Here is a 22,641-nt window from a genome sequence, read left to right as displayed (position 1 = left end):
AGTCTCCTATAGGAGCCACTGTGCATGGAGACTGGAGTCTTCGCTCTTGCCTGTGAAAAAGCGCGCTAGTTTCAGACGGAGCTCCAGTCAGCCTCCCGGGGAACAGCTTAAGGCCCCTTTCACACGGGCGTGATTTCCGGCGCGGGTGCAATGCGTGAGGTGAACGCATTGCACCCGCACTGAATCCGGACCCATTCATTTCTATGGGGCTGTGCACATGAGCAGTGATTTTATCACTTGTGCGTTGCGTGAAAATCGCAGCATGCGCATCTTTGTGCGTTTTTCACGTAACGCAGGCCCCATAGAAATGAATGGGGTTGCGTGAAAATCGCAAGCAAGTGCGGATGCAGTGCGATTTTCATGCACGGTTGCTAGGTGACGATCGGGATGGGGACCCGATCATTATTATTTCCCCTTATAACATGGTTATAAGGGAAAATAATAGCATTCTGAATACAGAATGCATAGTACAATACGGCTGGAGGGGTTAAAAATAATAATAATAATAATAATAAATTTAACTCGCCTTAATCCACTTGTTCGCGCAGTCGGCATCTCTTCTGTCTTCATCTGTGAGCAATAGGACCTTTGATGACATCACTACGCTCATCACATGATCCATCACCAAATGGAAAGTAATTAGGTAAATGGGGTCCTGGGTAACTCATCGCTCGTCTCCTTGGCAACCATGCGTGAAAATCTCATTGCATCCGCACTTGCTTGCGGATGCTTGCAATTTTCACGCATCCCCATTCATTTCTATGGGGCCTGCGTTGCGTAATAAACGCAGAACATAGAACATGCAGCGATTTTCAAACAACGCCCAAGTGATGCGTGAAAATCGCCACTCATCTGAACACCCCTTTTGAAGTGAAATGGGTCCGGATTCAGTGCGGGTGCAATGTGTTCATCTCACGCGTTGCACCCGTGCGGAATTCTCGCCCCTGTGAAAGGGGCCTAAGGCCTTCACAAAAAGTCTGGACTCCGCCTTGGGATTTGAGCTTAGTTCTTTCCAGTCTTTCCCAGGCCCCGTTTGAACCTTTGGACTCTATCCCAATTTTTGCCATGTCTGCTGTACCCCCTTATACAACTATTCTGGAGGACTGAGTGATAATTAAACCTGACCATGCATTTTCTTCGTCCCTAGGAAAATCCATCAAATGAGGGTGAAGGGGGTTCCATAATTTAGATGTAAGAAGTTGTCTTATTAGATATTTATAGGTTACAGGGTGGAAAGGTTGCTAGTTGTACGCTATCATGGTAGATTATCAGTGTTATCAAAATAGCATATTCTTCAAGAGCACTTGAGTTATTGGAAGGTTTATCAGCGCATTATACCAGACAACCACATGGAGCTCGCCAAATACCTTTTTCAGGCATTATAGGCTAGATTTGACCCTTCCTTTGGTCGTAAGGTGCTTAAAGCAGTAGTCCTGGCATTATTTTGTCTAGTCTAATCTCTCATAGGTGCTGTTATAGGGCAAAATGGAAATACCAAGAGTAAACTTACTGGTAATCGTTTTTTCATGAGCCCATGACACACCAGCCTTGGTACTTTAGGTCCAACGTGCCATACTGTACTGAACTCCTTTCATATAGTGGAAGCTGAAACAAAAGTAAACTGCATACACGGCAAATCATTTTGGAGGCTTTTGTGGCATTTTTTTGTGTTAAATATATTGGGGCACATTTATTAAGACCGGCATTTTAGATGCCAGTCTTAATAAACCCCTAAGCTGGCGGTGGATCCGCCAAAGTTATAAAGAAGCGCCAGCCTCTGCCAGTTCTAAATGGAAGACAGCTTCAGAGCTGTCTTATATTTAGACCTGTTTCAGGCGTAGAAAATGGAAATGAGACGGGGCTAACTGCCCGTCCCCGCCCATGCCGCGCAACTAACCGCCCTATTTAGGCGTATTTCAGATTGATAAATAACCCCCATTGTTTTTCTTCCTAAAGTAGTAGTATTCATAGTTATTGGCTACTTTAGATAGAAATGAAATAAGCAGCAAAAATGGACTCCTTCTTTTGTACCTTACTGTCTAATGTTTCAAGAGTAGAAACAAAAAAATGTTTTTTAGGAAGCACAGTAGTAACTGGACCCATGTACAGTGAATCTAGTATGTATTTTGCCTGTGTTGTTACAGTCGGCACTATGCTTCAAATATATCAGTTTAGAATTTGTATGCAGAACGAAATTTCCATTACACTTCAAAAGGTACCCAAGATGTTCCAATTAGCAAAGAAGAATCCGGGTAATTGCTTTCTGAATGTAAAGTGTTTTGACAGGCTGAATCCAACCTATTAGGTTTAGACATGAAACTGCGAGCAGCAAACCTGGCCAGAAAAAAGTCTTTTGTCTGATTAAGTTCATCAACAGTTTGGAATAATTTTACCAAGATAAGAGAAATGTTGTGTGTGTAGTGTTTTTCTTTTTCTACTTTTCCTTTTCTACGCCATTATATTTCTGTGCATTTTTCCTAGATTTTATCTTGTTCTCAGCTTTACAAACATACCTTGACAGCCATAGATTTTGTGTTTGGACTTCAATGAAAATCCCACTGACGTTCATCCCACTAACGTCATTCCATTGCGGGTGATTTCCTTGTGAATTTACAAATTGCGCAAAAACTGGAGTTAGGGCGGGTTCTCACCAGCATTATAAATTCTGTTATGGGGTTCCGTTGCAGAAATGCAAAACGGAACCCTTTAAGAGGCATTCCGTTTTGCTCCGTCCCAATACAGGTCTATGGCTAGAGATGACCGAAGCGAGCTTCAGATGCTACATTTGAAGCAGCTTCGCAAAACAATTTGTTATACTACTGTACGGAGATTTGTCTCCGTACAGTATTAGAATGTATGGGCTCCGATGAGCCAAAGTAAGATATTTACGAAGTCACACAAGACTTCGTTGAATAACTTCGATAAGTTCGGTTCCAAGGTTTTTCACTGCAGTAATCAATTATCGAAGTGATTCAAGGAAGTCGCGTGCGACTTCGTGAATAACGGACTTCGGCTCATCGGAGGCAGTACATTCTAATTCTTTCCGGAGAAAGATCTCCGTTACAGCATTATAACTAATTTTTTCACTCATCTCTAACTATGGCCACAAATAACAATTCCATTTTGTTCCGTTATACGTGATGGAAAAGAGTCCTGTCGACGGGATTTCTATTTCCGTCATGTATAATGTAACAAAATGGAACAGTTATTTGTGGCTATAGACATGTATTAGGACAGAGCAAAACAGAATGCCTCTTAAAGGCTTCCGTTTTGCATTCAGTCCTAGAATTCTGTTATAACGGAACCCTATAACGGAATTTATAATGCTGGTAAGAACCCGCCCTTATCCGTGGCTGATGTCCACACACAGATTTTTCCCATCAGTTACACAGCAAGCTAAATGCAAAACTGTGGTAGACACACGAGGATCACTTTAGGATTTCTGCCAGTTTCTTTATCCGATTTCTCTGAAGTAAAAATCCACCATGGAAACACGCCCTAAAATTTCACTTGAATAGAATAAAATTGTAGTGCACACATAAGGCTACGAATATTCATTATTTGATTATGTATTTTGCAACTGTTATGATGGTTAACCGGATGTAAAAGGCATGTTGTTTTGATCCAGTTTTTAGCCAAAAGTAGGGTGTCTAAACTAAAGTGTATAAAATAGTATAATGCTTTTCACTGAGAACAGAGTATCACCCTGTCTGAACACTGCGTTCCTAGTAAGAGACCATTTTGAAGAGATGAGGAACTACCACCCAGTCAGAGTATTCACATGTTTACAGCAGCACAAACTTGTTCCTAAATGGTTTCTAATTAAATCAATTGAATGGGAAGGAAAATAAAACCATTATTATTATTGTCTGTATTCCTTTAGTAACATAGTACATAACATATTACATAAGGCCGAAAAAAGACATTTGTCCATCCAGTTCGGCCTGTCATCCTGCAGGTTGATCCAGAGGAAGGCAAAAAAAAATCTGATATTGATGACCTATTCTGAGGATAGGTCATCAATATTAAAATCCCAGAAAACTCTAAGTTTATATCCTCTTATCTGTGTAAGGCATCAGTCTGCATTTATCGTTAGTACTTGACATACTGTATGGTGCAGTGCAATTTATTGTCACACTTTCCCCATGAAATATATACGTAGCCTTCCTCTGTGGACAATAATCTATGAATGCAGATATGTTATATTTACTGTACATCTGCCCTTAGTATGCTTACACAGGCCTGGTTTATTCCTCAGTGTCTGCTCTATGAAGAGACACTTTAATTACCGTGGCGAATACCGTGACTCTTTCCATGGAGATCCAGCAGACATGTAAAAATGATTATTTTTTGTTCTAATTTTCTGCTGTTTACTGCAGGATACAACAATTTCACCTCATTACCAACTTTGTTTCAAGGTTAATCAAGGGACTAATCATTTGTATTCTTACTATGGTGAATCAGCCTTTCCATAGCAATCAGAAACAGTTGGGGTTAATTAATTCAGCGGAGACTTGGGCTAAATTTAGTCTTCAGAAATTGAGTTCAGAGGAAACCTCATTGTAATGTAAAGTTTTAAAAATCTATGTGTATATAGCTGTGCCTATTGCATTTCTGATGTGTGGCAGTAACTAAGATAGGTTTCCTATCTAAATAATTTTAAAGATGCACTCCCAAAAATCTTTTATTCTCTGACCTGTTAGAAGGTACGTAATGTAAACTGTAGTGAATGTAATCTTCTTGTCTGTATTTGTAAGTTATCCCCTCCCTTCTGATTCTTAGCTGTGTCATGTGACCAACACTGTTCTCCAACTGACATAGGACAGGAAGTCAGTTACTTCTGTATTCATTCCTATGAGGCGGACATTGAGGCTCCCTTAGGAATACATAGAGAAACTAGCTTTCTGTGCGCTTCCTGTTATTTGCAAAGTCAGTGCTGGTCACATGACACAGCTGAGGATCAGAAGGGAGGTTATATCTCACAAATGCAGTGACTGGTAAGAAGATTATCTTCACTACAGTTTACACTTTACACTTTTAGAACTGGACATAGAATAAAACATTTTGTGGGAGTGATTCTTTAAAGGGAACCTGTCACCTGGATTTTGGCTATACAGCTGAGTACATGGGCTGCTAGATCGCTTGTAGCACATCCACAATATCCAGTCCCCATAGCTCTCTGTGCTTTTATTGTGTCAAAAAAAAAAGAAAAGATTTTATAGATATGTAAATGACCCTTAGATGAGTCCTGTCTCCTCCGTGCTTGAGAGATGAATCCAGCGTTCTCTGACTCTGAGCACAGCCACTCCCAATGTGAAGGAGCCCAGCACCGCCCCACATCCTCCGAATCTCCTCCTTGCTCCCCGACGTCACAAAGCTAGAGCGCCGTTATCTCACAATGCTCGAGCTAGCGCATGCACAGTTCGTTCCCTGAGGCTGGGAAGGAAAACTATGCCAGCACTGCGCATGCGCTAACTCGCACATCGCGAGATTACGGCGCTCTGGCTTTGTGACGTCGGGGAGCAAGGAGGAGATTCGGAGTATGTGGGGCATTGCTGGGCTACTTCAAGGTGGGAGTGGCTGGGCTCTGAAAATGTTAGTAGCCTCAATTACATATACATAAAATCGTTTTTTTGACACCATAAAAGCACAGAGAGCTATGGGGACTGGATATTGCGATCTAGCAGCCCATGTCCTCAGCTCAATGCCTAAAATCCAGGTGACAGGTTCCCTTTAAAGCTGTTATCCAAAGTCTAAAATATCCGACCCAATGCCCAGGCCCCACGTATACATTATACTTACCTGCTCTCCGTCGCTCCGGATCCCTGCACAGCCTCTACTAGGGAGGCTCGTTCCTGTTGCCGCCTGCTTTTGGCTGAGAGGCAGACCCCTCAGGGCTCATTTTGATGGCCAATTCTAAGGATGAAAAAGAACCATTTTAAAGACCTATCATCAAACCCTCTGTCCATATTCCCTGCTAGGACATCTGAATGTCATTGAGGGAGTTTTCACTTTTAACCACATTTCATTGTAGAACAGTATCAGATCACTTTTATTAAGTGTGAATGATTTCCACAGATGAATAATGTACTGAATACTCAGATGTAGCATCTTTACATAGTCCCATTTTCACTGTGCAACCTCCTTATCTACTCCGCATTCATCACAATAGAAATCTTGCTCTGCAGCTTTCCAGTGGGGGTGAAATCTCATAGAAAAAGTATAATGACAACAGATAAGAATGTGTGCCTTTTATTAATGACTGCTCCACACATTTGGCCTTTTGTGGTGTATTCATTCTGCTTGCGCAGATGCTATTGTACACTTTTCATTCTTGCTCTTTCATAAATCCCAGCCTAGATAAATAGATTAGATTATTCCTGACAAGGAGATTTGCTCTTTATGAAGCAACATCTGTATTCTTCTATGGCACCAATCTGCTTTGTACTGATTGGAGATCCAGCATTGAATTTAACTGAAATGAAAACGCTACGCCTTATCGGAACCAATCTGTGATCTTTTTTTTTGTAATATCTTATGCAAACACTGCTATGAAGTGGCTCTGGCCTCTAAAATGTTATTTACAATACAAATAAAATGATTTATTACCTACCTAGCAATCAAAAGGATGTAAAAAAATTAATAATGCAAAAATAACGCTACTTAAAGGGAACCTGTCACCTCTACTATGCTACCCTCACTGAGCATTTCTAATGGTTCATTGTGTTACCCTAAACATATAAATTACACTTAATTTCATTTGCAGACGAATTCAATAGGTTTTATGCATTTTTGTACTTCCTGGCCTTTTATGCAAATTAACATAAAGTCATATCTTACTTGTGTGACCAGAGAAGAGTCATATTTTCAAGCTCTGACTCATCTCAGGTTAATTTGCATATGTATCAAATCAGTTTTTTACACAATAAAAGCACACAGAGCTATGGGGACTGGGTATTGTGGATGTGCTAGTGGCCATCTAGCAACCCATGTCCTCAGCTCTATAGCCAAAATCCCAGTGACAGGTTCCCTTTAAAGCTTACCTAACCTTTCAACAAACTCTGCACTAATCAATATTACAGTGTGTGTACGTGAGGAATAACACCATTTCTGGCCACTACGTATATCTCGTGTATCTGGCATTTTCTTAGCAGTTTTCTGCTGTACATGCTGAATGTCTAGTTGGCAGATCTCTCAGACATTTTGGATAACTGATAAAACATATTACAAAGTTTCTCCTGGTCGCTTGTACTATTGATTTATGTACAGTTGTGTGAAAGTACGGTGACTCTTTAAATTGGTTATCCAGGAATTTGATATTAATGCTTATCATCAGGATAGGTCACCAATATCAGATCAGCGGGGTCCAACTCCCAGCACCCCTGCAATTCAGCTGTTTCCAGTAGCCAAGCCACTCGCCGCAGCTCAGGTGAGCGCTGTGGTCTACAGCTTACAAAGCACAGCGCTGTTCATTGTATATCGGTTATACTTAGTATTGCAGCTCAGATCCTTTAACTTGATTGGAACTGAGCTGCACCCAGGCCACATGACCAATATAAGGTGAAGTAACTGGCCTAGGAAGAGGTCTAGGTGCCGTGGTCTTTTTGAACTACTGATTGGTGAGAGTTTTGGAAGTTGGGCCACCACCAATCTGATATTGATGACTAAGGATGATAGGTCATCAATATCAAATTCCCAGATAACCTTTAACCTAGTAGACTAGCCTACAGGATTTTTACCAAATTGGCAAATCTGTCTTAGAATACAGCTTCGAAGGTGATCAGCTAGCCACTGAGGGTTTGGTTGCATGCAACCACTCATTTCTGTTGCATGGAAATTGTAGTAATTTGTAGCTATCCTAGTGAATTGGCATGTAATATTTGGTTGTGCAGAGTCTGCTAGAGGACATTTGGACGGTGGTCTACCTGATGGGATAAGCCCTTTAACCCCATAAGGATGACCACCATAGTTACAGAGGAAGTCCAGGGTTTAAACATGGCACAGACTTAGAAGGTAAACAGGCGCTGTAGCCACTGTGTGCCTGAAGGGAAACCTTCAAATGGCTCCTCCATGCCGAGATCAAAGGAGTAGTCAGATTACTATGGCAGCCTCAGTCCCTCTGAAGGATCCAATGCCTGCCACAAATCTCCAATAGATTACAATGGTAATTCATTTCAATCTAGACAATTACATGTTTAGTTCCTCAAGGGAGGTTTAAATTAAGTAAAACAAAGTTTATAAAGAAAAAATACAAATAAAAAAGAAATAAATAAATATATATATATATATGTAAAATCACCCATCCCACAGATCATCCCACAGCTGCTAGAGGGTGTGGAGGAGGATCCATAGAACGAACATGATGATCAAGGTGGTCTCACAGATTAGGGGGCCAGGATAGTCAGGATAGTACTTGGAAGTCTCGGTCAGGCCTTACTGCATTATCTTACTGGAAGAACCCATCCGCCCCAGGGAAGACAATCAGCATGTATGGCCGTACGTGATCTGTATGGATGGATTCATACCCAGATCAATTGAGATTGCCTTTCACGTGGATGAGTGGGCCCAGAGAATACCACAAAAACATTCATCAGACTGTAACGCTGTTACCACCAGCTTGTATTCTACCAACAATGGTTGCAAAGTGCTTGTTCTCTGATGTTTCTCACCTGACACCCCAACGTCCATCTGGTTAATGAAGCAGAAAATATGACTCATTGGAGAAGGCAATCAGCAGAGTTCCAATTCTGCAAAAATTTAAGTCTTTTCTGCTGCAACTTTGTTAGCAGAGGTGCAGTGACTATTTATCTTCGGATCCCCAGTAGGGTTCACTGAACTGTTTTAGACACACATCTGATAGTCCCTTGGTTCCTTTCAGCAGTGAGCTGCTCCACTGTAGCGTGTTGGTCCGCCCTGCTTGGCCCATGTTCCTCTCTCACATCAATGGCACAAGGTGCTCTGCAGTTTCCACGTTGCTTATTTGCAGTGGTGTCCACTCATAATACACTTTCGCCACAGCAGTACGCAAACAGTTCACCAACTACGCAGTTTTGGAAATGCTGCCACCCATGGCTTGAAAGCCAATAATCATCCCTTTTTGCAGCTCTGATAAATCGCCCCTTTTACCCATGACAGCAACAAGGGATCTGGATGCAGACAGCCTATTGCACAGCTTATATACCCACCAAGCCAGCTCATGACACATGACTTCCTTCATTAGCTGGTCGAAAGTAGGAAGTGGTCATAATAGTGTGACTCAACTGTGTATATAAACGTACTGACCCTCAGAATAAAGGTAACAAGTCAGTTATACCACACTACTTTGCAATATAAAATGGTGCCATTAAAGGGCATCTTTCAGCAGTTTTGTACCTATGAAACTGACCTGTTGCACGTACGATTGGTAGCTAAAGGCATCTGTATTGGTCCCATGTTTATATGTGTCTGCGTTGATGAGAAAGTTGTAATATATGCAAATGAGCCTCTAGGAGCAATTGGGGACGTTGCCGTTACTCCATGAGGCTCTGCAATTGCCACACCCTTTCCACTTTGACTTTAGGAGAAGTCAATCAAAGTGCAGAGGGTGCAGCATTTACAGAGAGAGCAGAGCATCTAGGTGTATCGGCAATGCCCCCATTACTCATAGAGGCATCTGCATATATTAAAACTGGATTTACATATATTAAAACTTTATTTTTCTCAACAGTGCACGCACATATAAACATGCAACCAACACAGATGCAACAGATCAGCCAGTTTCAAATCTTCTGACAAATTCCCTTAAAATAAATTAATACTTGTCTTGCAAAAAAGAAGCCCTCATACAGCTATGTGAATGGAAAAATAAAAATGTTATGGCTCTGGGAAGGCAGGGAGTAAAAAATGAAAATTGGCTCGGTCCTTAAAGGACTGAAGATTTTTCAGCAACTGCATGGCCTGCCTCCGTAAACAGAAGATTCATTCTTACCTGCTCCCTGCCAACCAGTCCTCTACCATGCCTCCGTTGTGTCCATATTCTGGTCTTTAACTTGTTTTCTTCCTGTGCTGCTTGGCCAATGACTGGCTTCAGCGTTGACATGGCCATGCCCATGCAGAGTCAGAAGAAAACAAGCCAGGGACGGAACATGAACACAACGGACGCATCGCAGAGGATTGGGGCAGCGGGGAGCAGGCAAGTATAAAATCTTGTGTTGACGGAGGAAGGCTGCAGGCACTTGCTAATAAATCAGAACCCCTTTCAGAGTTAAAATTCTAACTCTATGTAAAAATTATACAGTACCTGTAGTGGCAGTATAAAGTGAGCAAAATTCTGTTGCGTCACCCAGTAATTACAAAGAAAATCTATCAAGTGTATGAGGTGGCTGCTGAGCCACAATATTAGAGGGTATATTTATTAGCATTTACATCCATTAAGGACCAATTTTGTGGTCAAAAACACATTAGTGAGATAGGTCAGAGGAGAATAGCTAAATATTGCAGTAGACAGGAAGGAAATAGTAGCTTACATAAGCATTTCATGCCTCCACTGGCTGAATCCACAGGTCATCAAACTATGAAGTGTCTATGCTATATGGTGCAGAATCTGATTGAAATGTGTTAGACAAACATTATGGACTTAGGAGTATGGCCTAAATCACATGTTTCAACAGATGATGGTGTAATGGAGTAGGAAATGTTTTCTCAGCACACATTAAAGGGGTCTTCTGGTACTTGATATTTATAGCCTATACTCAGGTTAGAGCATCAATATCAAGTGGTGGGGGGGGGCTGACCCCATACCCACAGCGATCACCTGTTTCAGGTAGCTGCTGGTGCCTGAAATTCTACACTGAATGGAACCAAAATGCGCAAGATTCCATCCACTGTGTAGTGCCTGTTATGGGGTACTGCAGCTCAGCTTGCATTCAGGTGAAGAGCTTTCCATCCACTGTTATACAGTCAATGACAAAAAAGATAATGCTCCAAGAAGTTGGAGCCCCAGCTGGTCCCATAAATGTTCGACTGGTGATGAATCTGATGACTGGACTGCACAATGGATGCGGTGTCCTACAACTTAACAAGCATCGTTCATCTCAATCGGCCATTTTTATTTTGGGTAATCTACTGCTACCTTGTCTGTTTTGTCTAGTACAACCTATTCCCTTTTACCCTTGAATTAACCTATATATAGATCCATCCGATCCTGAAAGGCGTTGTCCATTCACCAAATAAAAACGTTCATGTTCATCTGAGAGGATTACTTTCTAGCGCAACCGTCTATCTTCTTTTCTACGTGCTCTTTGTAAATCTGGTGACTGGACAGGCCTAGGAAGTGTTGCAGTCTGGTAGAGACATTCCTGGGAACCCTTTTGATTTGTGTGGGCAAGCAGTACCTGGCTGAAAAATGCCGGTTGGAAGCCCTACTATGAGAGGCAACAAATGTGGCTGCAGGATGTCCTCCACATACGGTATCTCTGAACTGTTGGTGTACCTCATATTACTACCAGCGGTGACCAACTGTCATATACAATGGCTCCCCTAGATCATCCTGCCAGCAGTTAGTGTAGTGTATTGTTCTATATCAGGATTGAAGTGCTCACCACGAGGCCTCGAAACTCAAACCCAACTGTCATCTGATCCGAAACAGGACCCAGATTGATCTCTAAAGACAATACAGTTCCAGTCTGTATCAGTCCAGGTTTCTCTTTCACAACACCACTGCAGAATTAGGTCCCGGTGGCTTGCTGTTGATGGTAGGATACATAATGGGTGCACTGAGACCTTCTGCTAAGCACCTGGGAATGGTCCAGGGAAAGAGAGGGGCATGTAATGAAAGTGCCAATCGTGTCTGGAAGGTGGCCAAAGAACTTGTGGGAACTACTTGTGCTTGTCGGTGGATCAAAAATCTTCTCTACTGGTGGTTTGTCTAGGCTGTCCGGAGCCTGTTCACCATGTGTGTGTGTGTCCTCACATAACTATTGCTCCTAACATGCATGTGCTGTCTGCATATTTTGCGGCCCCATAGAAATTAAATGGTTTGCGTGCATTCCGCAAAAAATATTGATCGGATCATGTGAATGCCCCCTTAGAAGCTGCTCATTTACTGTCAGTGGAGATGTAGTTAAATTAATGGGTCCCTTTAATACATGATTGAACTGGGTCTGCCAAAGCAGGAACTGCTGCATGATAGCAGATCTCTGCTGTGGATCATATACAGTAGTACCCACCAGGGGACCTCCCTTGTATGATGTCTATATGCCCTAATATGGTGTATGAACATGGATTATCAAATTGAGAATTACCGGTAGATGATTATTTCCAATATCCAAATTTTGATTTTCAACTGTAGGAGAGTGGCCACAAAGATAATCTTCTTCTGTAGAGAAATTAATACTGCATGCATTTTACAGATTACCTCTTGTCTTCAATGGACACCATCTATAAACCCAGACAACACAGTTGGCCTGTGATCAGCATATCTTGGGGGGACCATACAGACAGAAAACCATTGTAATACATAGACTATGTTTAAGAGTGTACATAGTGTACTTTTGCAGAGTAGGCAATGCCACGCTATATGACAGCGTCTTTTTAGTCTACTCCCAGATATGCTGCTCTCAGGAATCCCATACAGTAATGCGTGCTTATGGTGTATTATTTACACTGGGGAAGTCAGTGCTTAATGCATTCAAAATCAATGCTATTACTGGCTCTGGTCGGTAATCTCTTGTTCAACTTACATTAAAGGATTTCTAAAAGAATCCCACAGGTTACAGACTCTGCACAAAAAGTTTTCAAACTATGGACACCATAGTAGATATTGTACAACAGTCTAAGGTGAGCTTATTCTTTAAATAATAGAGCTTAGTTGTCATTGTATGTGAAATTATTTACTAAAACAGACGTTAGGAGTAGTGACAGGACCTCCTTAATGGTACCATTTTGATCTTTCTTAATTTTAAATTTTTTGGGGGGGAGGTGCCCAAAAACAATTCTGACGTTGGGAACTTTTTTCTTATGGCATTTACCGCACATAGTAAACAACATGATGTGGGTCATTTATCAAACTGGTATAAAGTAGAACTGGCTTAGTTTCCCATATCTACCAATCAGATTCTTCCTTTCATTTTCCAGAGGAGCTGTCCAAAATGAAAGGTGGAATCTGGTTGCTATGGGCTTACTTTACACCAGTTTTATAAATAACCCCCGATATTTTGGGCATTATCGGATACAGCAGTTAAAATATAGCTTTTTAGTATGGTATGGTATGCACCCCCTCATGATCAATGACGTACATGTACGCCATTGATCATAAGAGCTTAAAACTGAAAATCCATTAATAATGAATTATTATAAATAGTAACTGCTATTTCTCTGGGGTTCTGACAATTAGGACCTCCACCTATCTCTAACAGTTGAAAGTCAGACTGACGAAGATAGAAGAACACTTTACTTAGCTGTCTCCATCAGTCTAATAGGCTTTGAACAGGGAGGCAGTGTGGTAGGAACACGGGACTCCTGTTCTAACAATCAATGGAGGTCTCAGTGGTCGGACTCCCAGAAATATAGCAGTTATCACCTAGTCTCTGTATATCTGCTAATTTACTACTGGACTACCCCTTTAACCCCCTAGTGTTGCCTTCAAATGACATGCCTTGAAAGTATATACAGGTAATTATCATATTACGTATAATGACAAGATATCAAAGTTTTCTGATGTGAGAATGTATGAATTAGCTAACACACTAAAACAATTGTTTTTATTGCATTGTTTTCTTAGAATGGGTAGCCTGTGTTCATTCAAAGTTCCTGGTCCTATGTTACCTCCATGATGTGAAGAATGTGTTACAACTACATGACCTTGCCACAGGCAGCCATCTTAAAACCTTCCCTCTGGATGTTGGCAGCATTGTGGGTTATAGTGGCCAGAAGAAAGACTCAGAAATATTCTACCAGTTCACTTCATTTTTATCACCTGGTGAGTAGTTGTTCTTTTATTTTTGCAACATTATTGTGAAATTCTTTTACTACTTTCCTTTTATAAGGTCCTGTTGCTGTCAATGTTGTGCATATGCCAGTACTCAAGGAAACCAAATAAGAAACGCACTGAGGATGTGCATGGGTTTGCTTGCTTGTCTTCAGGTTTCTAATCCTAGTGCTCTTTGGAGATCTGTAACTAATGAGTGACAAGGTAGCAGGAAGGAGGCTAAGAGCAGGAAATAAAGCTAGCACTGCAGGGGCGTTGCTAGGTGTCAAAAGATCCAGGGCCCAAGCCCCAATTCATATGTGTCAAATTCCCGATTCAACCTACCACCTTCCCCCCAGTGCTAATGGCCTGTTTGGATGGACATTACATTCAGGGCCACCAAACATACAGGAGTATACATCACTACATGCCTGTTACACCCAGTGATGTCTCCTCTGATTTATGTACAAGTTTTGTTTCCCTTATCTTCTCCATTTGGCCCATATTTCAGGCATGCCTTGTCTCTGCAGAGTTTGCCACACAGATATCTTAGATTCCTCACTTTCCTATCATCCTACCCCTCCTGGTGCCCAAACAGTGGTGCTCCCCTTCTACTGCTACCCCTGATGCGTAGTGAGGACAGATAGGGGTTAGAGCCAGCAGGCAGCGCATATTTATCTTCATTTATGCCAGTTTTGTGGTGTAAATGTTGAAAGAAAACTACTGCAGCTCCGAGCTGACTTATTTTTCTGTTTAGTTGCACAGACTGCCAAAGAATGCATCTAATTTAATGTGAGGCCTGTTCCTCGCCATAAATTAAGCACATCCTCTGGCAGCACAAGGGATATCAATTGTGGCATAGAAAATGCCATTCTTAATAAATATTTTCTTAGGTCTTTTGGGAAGCCTGGTGTGTAGTGGTTAGTACCTATCAAAAGTGGTCCATGGAGGGAATGGAATGACAACTGGACTATATGCATCAGTGTGTATTCCCAACCGTCATTCCAAACTTCACCCAGCCGTGGTCGTGTGGCTTCAGGAAACTGGGGCCATAAATGTCTAGATTGGAATATCCCATTAAGTGTATTCTATTTTGACAGTCAAATGACTTGTGTACTATGATAAGCCAATTATTTCACTACCAGTCCTAAATACCAGGGCGTTGGAGTCGAGGAGTCAGAGGCAATTTTGGGTACCTGTAGTCAAAAATTAACCGACTCAGACTCCTACTAAATTTAAATTGGAATAAAAAAAGGAAAAAAAAAGCAAGTTTAAATGTCCCAATTCACTAAAAGTTATAATTAATTTCTTCTCTACTGTAAGAATGAAGGCCAATGCTTGAGGTGCTTCACATTACTGCAAAACTAACACGTTAAGTGACCGTGAAGAAGCATGCTTTTCATATGCTTCACTATATGGCACTCAACACACAGTTAAGGAGCGTCAATACTCATACTTTCCATTGTGTTGTGTTCCGCTGTTACAGGGAACGCAACGGCCATGGTTAACCTAGCCTCTCACTGATAACTGATTAAGTAAATGTTTTTTGCAGGACTAGAGACACTTGTATAAGTGAAGGGAATGGATAGTCAATAGTTCAAGACTGAAGCTGTAAACCATTTGAAAAACTGCTGTCATTCAGCTAAGGCTATAAAAACTTGTAAACTCAGATTGTTAGCTGAAACTTTAAACATGACTATGGGATTCTACTTCCCCTGCCCTGTCCTGGATCCTCCCACTGCCCGATCTTCAGCAGAAGACCAGCACACAAAGGAGAAGGCAGCAGCTTCCTAGCCAGTAGTTCTGTGGTAATGACATGTATGCTGCCTTTCTTTCCTTCAAGGAATGTATAAAATACATTTGCATATTAAATACAGAGGAGTCGGAAGTACCAAAAACTGAGGAGTCCGTGTTGGAGTCTGAGTCTGAGCATTTATCTACCGACTCCACAGCCCTGCTCAATACATTACAGTAGTTTTTCCTGGGCACAATAAAGAGGTTGTCCGGTTTTAGCAAGAAACCAGACAACATCGGGGAATAGCCTAAAATAACGAACTGAGCAGTGCTTTCCTAGCAGATCCCGCAATGCTGCTCTGATTTTCCCGCCCAGCCTCTGTTTATCCCGCTACATCAGTGTTGTAACATCGACAACATGTGACTGCTGCAGTCACATCACTGGCCTCTTCAGCACACAGTTGAGGATAGCGATTGGCTGCAGCAGTCTGGAGCTGAGAGAAAGCTGAGAAAACCGGAGAGGTGGCGTGGTATCTGCTAGGTAATTACTGCTCAATTCTTTTATTCTATGGTTTATGCTATTCCACAATGTTGTCTGGTTTCAGCAAAAAAACAATATGACCAGAGTTATTACTCCGGCTTCTTTCATAAAAATGTTCATATACACCTCTTCATCAGAAGTACCCTGTCAGTCGGAATTGTTGATTGGCCCCTGCTTTTACATCAGCCTTAGGGCTCATTCAGACGGCCGTATGCTGTCCGCAAAAATACTGAATGCTATCCGTTTTTTTGCGGATCCGCAAAAAAACGGATCTGCAAAAAAACGGATAGCATTCAGTATTTTTGCGGACCCATAGACTTCAATGGGGCCATGTCCTGATTTTCACGGACAAGTATAGGACATGTTTCATTTTTTTTTGCGGATCCGCAAATAAACGGATAGCATTCAGTATTTTTGCGGACAGCATACGGCCGTCTGAATGAGCCCTTACCCGAATACTGTGCACCACTATGGACTACACAATATTACAGTGATCCCTATGGCAAAAGATTGGTTTTACTCAAAGATAAAAATGAAACCGTAGTCCGGCACAAGTCAGATGTTCCCGTAGCAAATTCTACCACGTCTGCAAATGTAAGAATGTGTCTGACTTTGCTCTCTTATTACCAATCAGACTCCGATGTTTATGGGCCTTCAGTCTTTGGCTATTTCTTGTGTGAACAGTAACGATTGTTAAGCTTTGTGTTATGAACAGTGTAATTATTGGACCTCTTATTTATATGGTTTACATTGATTTCAGTTTCAAATGTGCAGAAACATTTGGATTGTTCAATTACTGTCTTCATCTTGAAATCTTTATAAGGAATAATTGAGCAGTCCTTATAAAGGGCTTCATTATCTTCTGAGTAAGTGCTTATAAATAATTCACTGCATAAATGGACCCTGGGCTGTTTGGTAGCAGTACACCGCTTTTGTCATTCATTATAGTCCATAGTGCTTTCAGATCCATTGTTCTCCTCGTGATCTATGGGTACTCAGTTGACATTCCGGAACTCTTGTTTCAGGTATTATTTATTACTATGACCTGACCAAAGACACCCAGGAGCCAAGGGTTTTCCGGGAAGTGACTGTGAAAGGATTTAATCCGGCGGACTACCAGACAGTGCAGGTGATTAAAAGAGAAACAAGCTTTATATATTTGCATCAAACATTGTATCTATTTTTTACTTTCCTGTCTTCTAGGCTTCAGCAGCTCTGCTTTGATTAATGTGCCTCATGGTAAGAGGGGCATAATCTGTCTCGAGGTAGGCAGACAGCTGACTGCCTAACCTGCGCCGTTACTTCATCTTACTTGGACAGGCGACTCTTTCAAGTCCTGTCATTCCTGAGGAACACAGTGTGATGATGGTTCGATAACGACACCTGTCAGCTTAGGAGTCGTCTGAGAGTCAATAGATCAAGGAATTAATGTCAGAAGGAAATGACTTCCGCTGTTGCATGTAACCCATGCTGGCAAGAGTCTCAGTAAGATGAACGTCGGCAGTAGTTCTTCTCTCTGTGAATCATATTAATATGTATTTTATTGTATATAGAGACAGCCATAGCTTCAGTACCGCCTTCCCTGAGCTGTAATTAAGTCTAGGTCAGAATGCTGACAAACAAAAAAAGTTATTTGTCTGCAACTTTCAGTCTTTTTACTCTTTAAGAGGTGTAGTTTGGCTGTCTGACCGATTCCTGGCATTGTCTTCTGGAATTCACACCGGAGGTACAGTGAGGAATTCAAACATCTCCCAGTTGATATGGGTTGATAAGGGTCTCGTTTTTATTAGGGGTGCACTTTTCATCTTTGTATCTGGGTAACAGACCACCTGAATTCCATGAAAGGTCACATGAATGATGAATAGCTTTTTAAACCTTGATAGCACCACCCATTGATAAAACGGGTACATAATGGCTACTGGTTCATTCATACCGAGTATCTCAAAACTGTGATCTGGAACGGTTACAAGTGGGTTGTCACTTACAGTCTGGCTAGTAAAAGAATAACTATTTCACCAATGCAAACCTGCCCAATATATAAGACAGATTGAGAACATTTCAGGATTATTACATAACCAATGCGTCATTGGTACCAATCGAGTATGTGCTTTCATTGACCCAAGAGTTATTTTTTATGGAAAAAAAACGTATCTACAGCTTCTTTTTTTTCAGCGTTTTTTTTTAACATACTGAAGGATTCGGGACTTTCCTGGTTCGGTGCACTGCTTTGCTGGAGTCTGGATCCCAACTGCCATAACCTTTGTGTATTTATAAAGCTGAAATCTGGTTGATTAATGCATCACTTTTATCTTCGGCAGCACCGTCCATGTGCAATGCCCATATAAGAGACCAGCACAGTCCCAAAATACAATAAAAACCGGGCAGCACTCCAGAGATGAAAAAGTAAAAAACTTTATTCGCCCATTGTGGAAGTGACGTTTCGGCTCAATACTAGAGCCTTTCTCTAGCTTTCTCGCTTGAGAAAGGCTCTAGTATTGAGTCAAAACTTCGCTTTTCTTCCACAATGGGCGAATCAAGTTTTTCACTTTTTCATCTCTGGAGTGCTGCCTGTTTTTTTATATTACCGTATTTGCTTTGATGATGGTGTCCCTTTTAAATTATCTTTTCCTATGGGTGGAATCCATGTTCATAATACACAAAGGACATTTTCTTTCATTAAATATGGCATTTCATGGGCTCCTTCTGTAGTTGTATTGCCACAGCTCCAGAAGATGAATAGCCATTCATTCATTTATTCTCATTCTGAATAGTTTCTTTGAATTGTTAAATATGAGGCAAGTGAATCTGTGCCCAGTTTTGAAGCTGAACCGTGTCTTCTAACAAATGAAAATGTATAAGCCGCTTAGCTTGAAAACAAACATATATAAAGCATTTTCTTGCTTGGTTTGAAGATGTGGGTTTTAATGGAAATTGCTCTTGCTGAAAGCATTGTTGTCACATTGCAGCTCAGATTAGCGCTTTATCTGTACAATTTGATTGAATGGGACAAAATACCTTTCTCTTTATATGAACATCTCAACTGCTTTCATGTTCTTGGTCTGCATTTGTCAATTTTATAAAAGGATAAACACTATAGTGTTTTCCCCTAGGACTGAGAGAAAACCCTGTATGATGACCGTATTCAGCTGTAGATCTATCCATAATCTTTTACCAGGACAGGCCCAAAGACAAACTAGCCAAATTTAGAGGTCATGAGGCTTTCACCTATTTTGCATCTGACGTATTCCCTAGATGGCTACTTGAAACAGAAGAGACGTCCAGTACATAGTATGTTAAAACGCTGCATCTTCTTTATTCCATCGTAGATACAGTCAGTGTACAAAGCAGTGGTCGTCACTTCCCATCACCTCCCGTCAGACCAACATATTTCGAACCAGACAGTTCTACAATTCCCTCGATGGCTGTTTGAGGGGCGACAGACAAGTGCTGCGGCCTCTTCATTGTATACCAAGCACAGCGCCATCCATTGTGTAGTTTCTTTGCAGGTCAGTCCTTTCACTTAAATAGGACTGAACTGGTGAAGTGACCAATGGGTGTGACGTCACAGTCTGAGGAAGAGGCCTCAGCACTCGCCAAAGCACTGTTTCCCCTTCTAACAGCCAATCGATCAGCAAGTGTCAGACCCCACCCCAATCAGATATTGATGACCTGTCCTGAGCATAGGTCATCAGTATTTGGGTCCTGGACAACTCCTTTAATATGGTAGTAGTGTTATTATGTGGTTTCCATACATCTATGTAACGCTATATTTTTGTAACTGAATGGGGGGAAAAAAGCAGCCCAGAATTCCGCTAGAAGTCTTTCGAAAAAATAGATCTATGAGAAACCTCTGTATAAGGGCTCGTTCACACGCAATACGAAAACGGGCATTACACGTTCGTGTGAACGAGCCCTAAGAGCTTATGCACACAGCCATAGCTGTTTTTACAGTTGGCAAATTGTAGATGTGCAAAATACGGATACCGGCTGTGAGCATTCCGTATTGTGCGGAACGGAAAATTCAGCCAATAATAGAACAGTCCTGTCCTTGTCCATAATGCAGACAAGAATAGGAAAAGTGTGGGATTTTTTTTAGCGAGAGCTGCGGAACGGACATACGGAAGCGGACAGCACACGGAATGCTGTCTGCATCTTTGCAACCCCATTGAAGGGAATGGGCCCACATCCCACCTGCAAAAAATGTGGATCAGATACGGACTAAAACAATGGTCGTGTGCATGAGCCCTAAGTCATATATTCCCAGTATTTTAAACTAGATGCATTAAACAGAAAGAACTCTGTTCTGCAGTACTTATAATGAGCCTATACTGTACCGCAGAGAATTAGAATCGGTGTGTACTATGTGCACTGGTGCAGAGTATTTTCCACAAGTTTGATGCTGCGGCTGAGCGGAATCCTGTTTTTTTAAAATATTTATTTGGGTGCATCATTTATCAACTCTTGCGAACAGAAGGCTCCTCAGTTTATCTTTGGGTTTTAATCCTAATATTTTGTGTTGCAATTACACCATTTAAATATAAACCTCTGTATTGTTGCACAGCAATATACACCTTTTCGGCATTTCATATGTCTATTGGTAGAAAAACCATTTGATGGTAACTGAATGGTTTCCAGTTTGCATAGTCTGAAGTGGGATAAACATGGGCAATTTGTCAGCGGACTTCCATAATGCCGCCGGTATGTTAGTCTGAACTATAACCATGCAGTGGCTCTAACGCATTATTTGCCAGGCCACATAATTCTGAGGCCAGAAACCTTGTATCCTGTCTTTATCCCAGATACTGTAGAATTATCTGTCTGTTTGGTTGTGTATTGGATCCCGCTGTTTTGAGAAGGGATTCCAGCCACATGAGAAATATCTTCCTAATAAAAGGGAAAATCTCTGTAAGAAGTGATGATCCTCTAAGCTGAACGCTGAATTATTCTTCAGGAATTTTGTGTTTAAAATCCACTTTGCAGATTTGTCTCCTGAAATAACTGTGGACAGTACTGCTGGGCTTGGCATGCTTCACAATTTTTATCAATGCTCCATGTTGCTTTTTCGCAGTGAGTATAAATATTTAGCAGTGTTTGTGCTTAGTTGTTAGAGAAATTAAGTTCTGAAGATCACCAGGCGAACCAATGGAGCCGCATACTGATAAAGCACATTTACTGAAACTGCTTTGTATAGTGGCTGGAATACGTCATCATGCCAGAACAAAATTTTTGTTCTAAGAAGTTAGAAGAAACATTTGGAGTGTCCTGATATACTTGACAAAGCTATGACGCGCCATTTCTTTAATACAGAGAACCATTCCTTAATACACCCCCGTGCACACACACTAGAGTTTACTTCGTGGGACGACAATTCTTTCTCTGAAATTTTCACAATGATTGTGGCTTAACATCCAACCAAATGCCTTTCAAACTCTTGACTGATTATTCACTTAGGAGTGCTAAGTCTAGAAAAAAAAATTGTACTGTAAGAGTTTGTATGTGTTCCTCAAACAGTCTTGTAGAAATCTCACAGATAATGGTGCCCATATGCATTAGATGAAAGTCGGTGAAACCCACCAATTTTTCATGGAAGTCTAATAGCAGCTTATTCCCATTCCTTGCTCCTCAGCCAGGTGTGCACATGCAGGGGGCATTGGGAGGAATAACGTCTTAAACAAAAGAAGAATGAGTGGCCCCACAAAAAATACTAGATGAGTGGAAAACAGGTGCCCCACAAATTGTGAACATCAGACCAAAGGAATTCTCTTTTTCTGACACTTGGACAGGGTATGGTCGGTGAACTGGTGAATCCTTGGGCCAGATAATATGTGATTGTGGCAGGTTCATGATGATCATTGCAGATAAAACCTTTTTTTTTTACTTCATTTTTCTTGTTCTTTGTTGTCCCATATGCTAGCTACTTTTTCTAGTATCAGTGGACTTCAGTCTTGCCTTTGATATACCCTTCCTGACCAAGTGTGCAACCTTATCATGGGTTGCCACTTAGTTTTCCTTATTTTTTATGTTTTAATCAATAAATTGTTATTTGTATATTTGCACATTGTTTAATGTGCATTTTCTCTTTATGTCTACGACTAGTAAATGTCAGAGAGGTCTGGGCGTAACAATATTTGTATTGTGCACAGGGGGTAGCCTCCTGCTGAAGCCCGTATATACAGTTGCAAGAAAAAGGGATGTTAGCATATGCCAGAGACTTTTGTAAGTCTTTAGCTGACACTCTAGGATTCTTCTTCACCTCATTGAGCAGTCTGCGCTGTGCTCTTGCAGTCATCTTTACAGGACGGCCACTCCTAGGGAGAGTAGCAGCAGTGCTGAACTTTCTCCATTCATAGACAATTTGTCTTACCGTGGACTGATGAACAGCAAGGCTTTTGGAGATACTTTTATAACCCTTTCCAGCTTT

The 22,641-nt window shown here is 41.3% G+C and overlaps 1 protein-coding gene across 1 annotated transcript in view; it reads left to right on the top strand.

The window, feature by feature from the left end:
- LOC120998230 (prolyl endopeptidase) overlaps positions 1–22,641 on the top strand; it is a 138,858-nt gene that overhangs the window by 75,600 nt on the left and 40,617 nt on the right. Inside the window, exons 9-10 of the mRNA XM_040428816.1 lie at positions 13,760–13,957; positions 17,246–17,349. Of these exons, the coding sequence (XP_040284750.1) occupies positions 13,760–13,957; positions 17,246–17,349 (302 nt within the window). The remainder of the gene's footprint in view (positions 1–13,759; positions 13,958–17,245; positions 17,350–22,641) is intronic.

Source organism: Bufo bufo, chromosome 4 (genome assembly GCF_905171765.1).
Source record: "Bufo bufo chromosome 4, aBufBuf1.1, whole genome shotgun sequence".
In the NCBI taxonomy this organism is placed as follows: Eukaryota; Metazoa; Chordata; class Amphibia; order Anura; family Bufonidae; genus Bufo; species Bufo bufo.
This window is presented reverse-complemented; position numbering and strand designations above follow the sequence as displayed.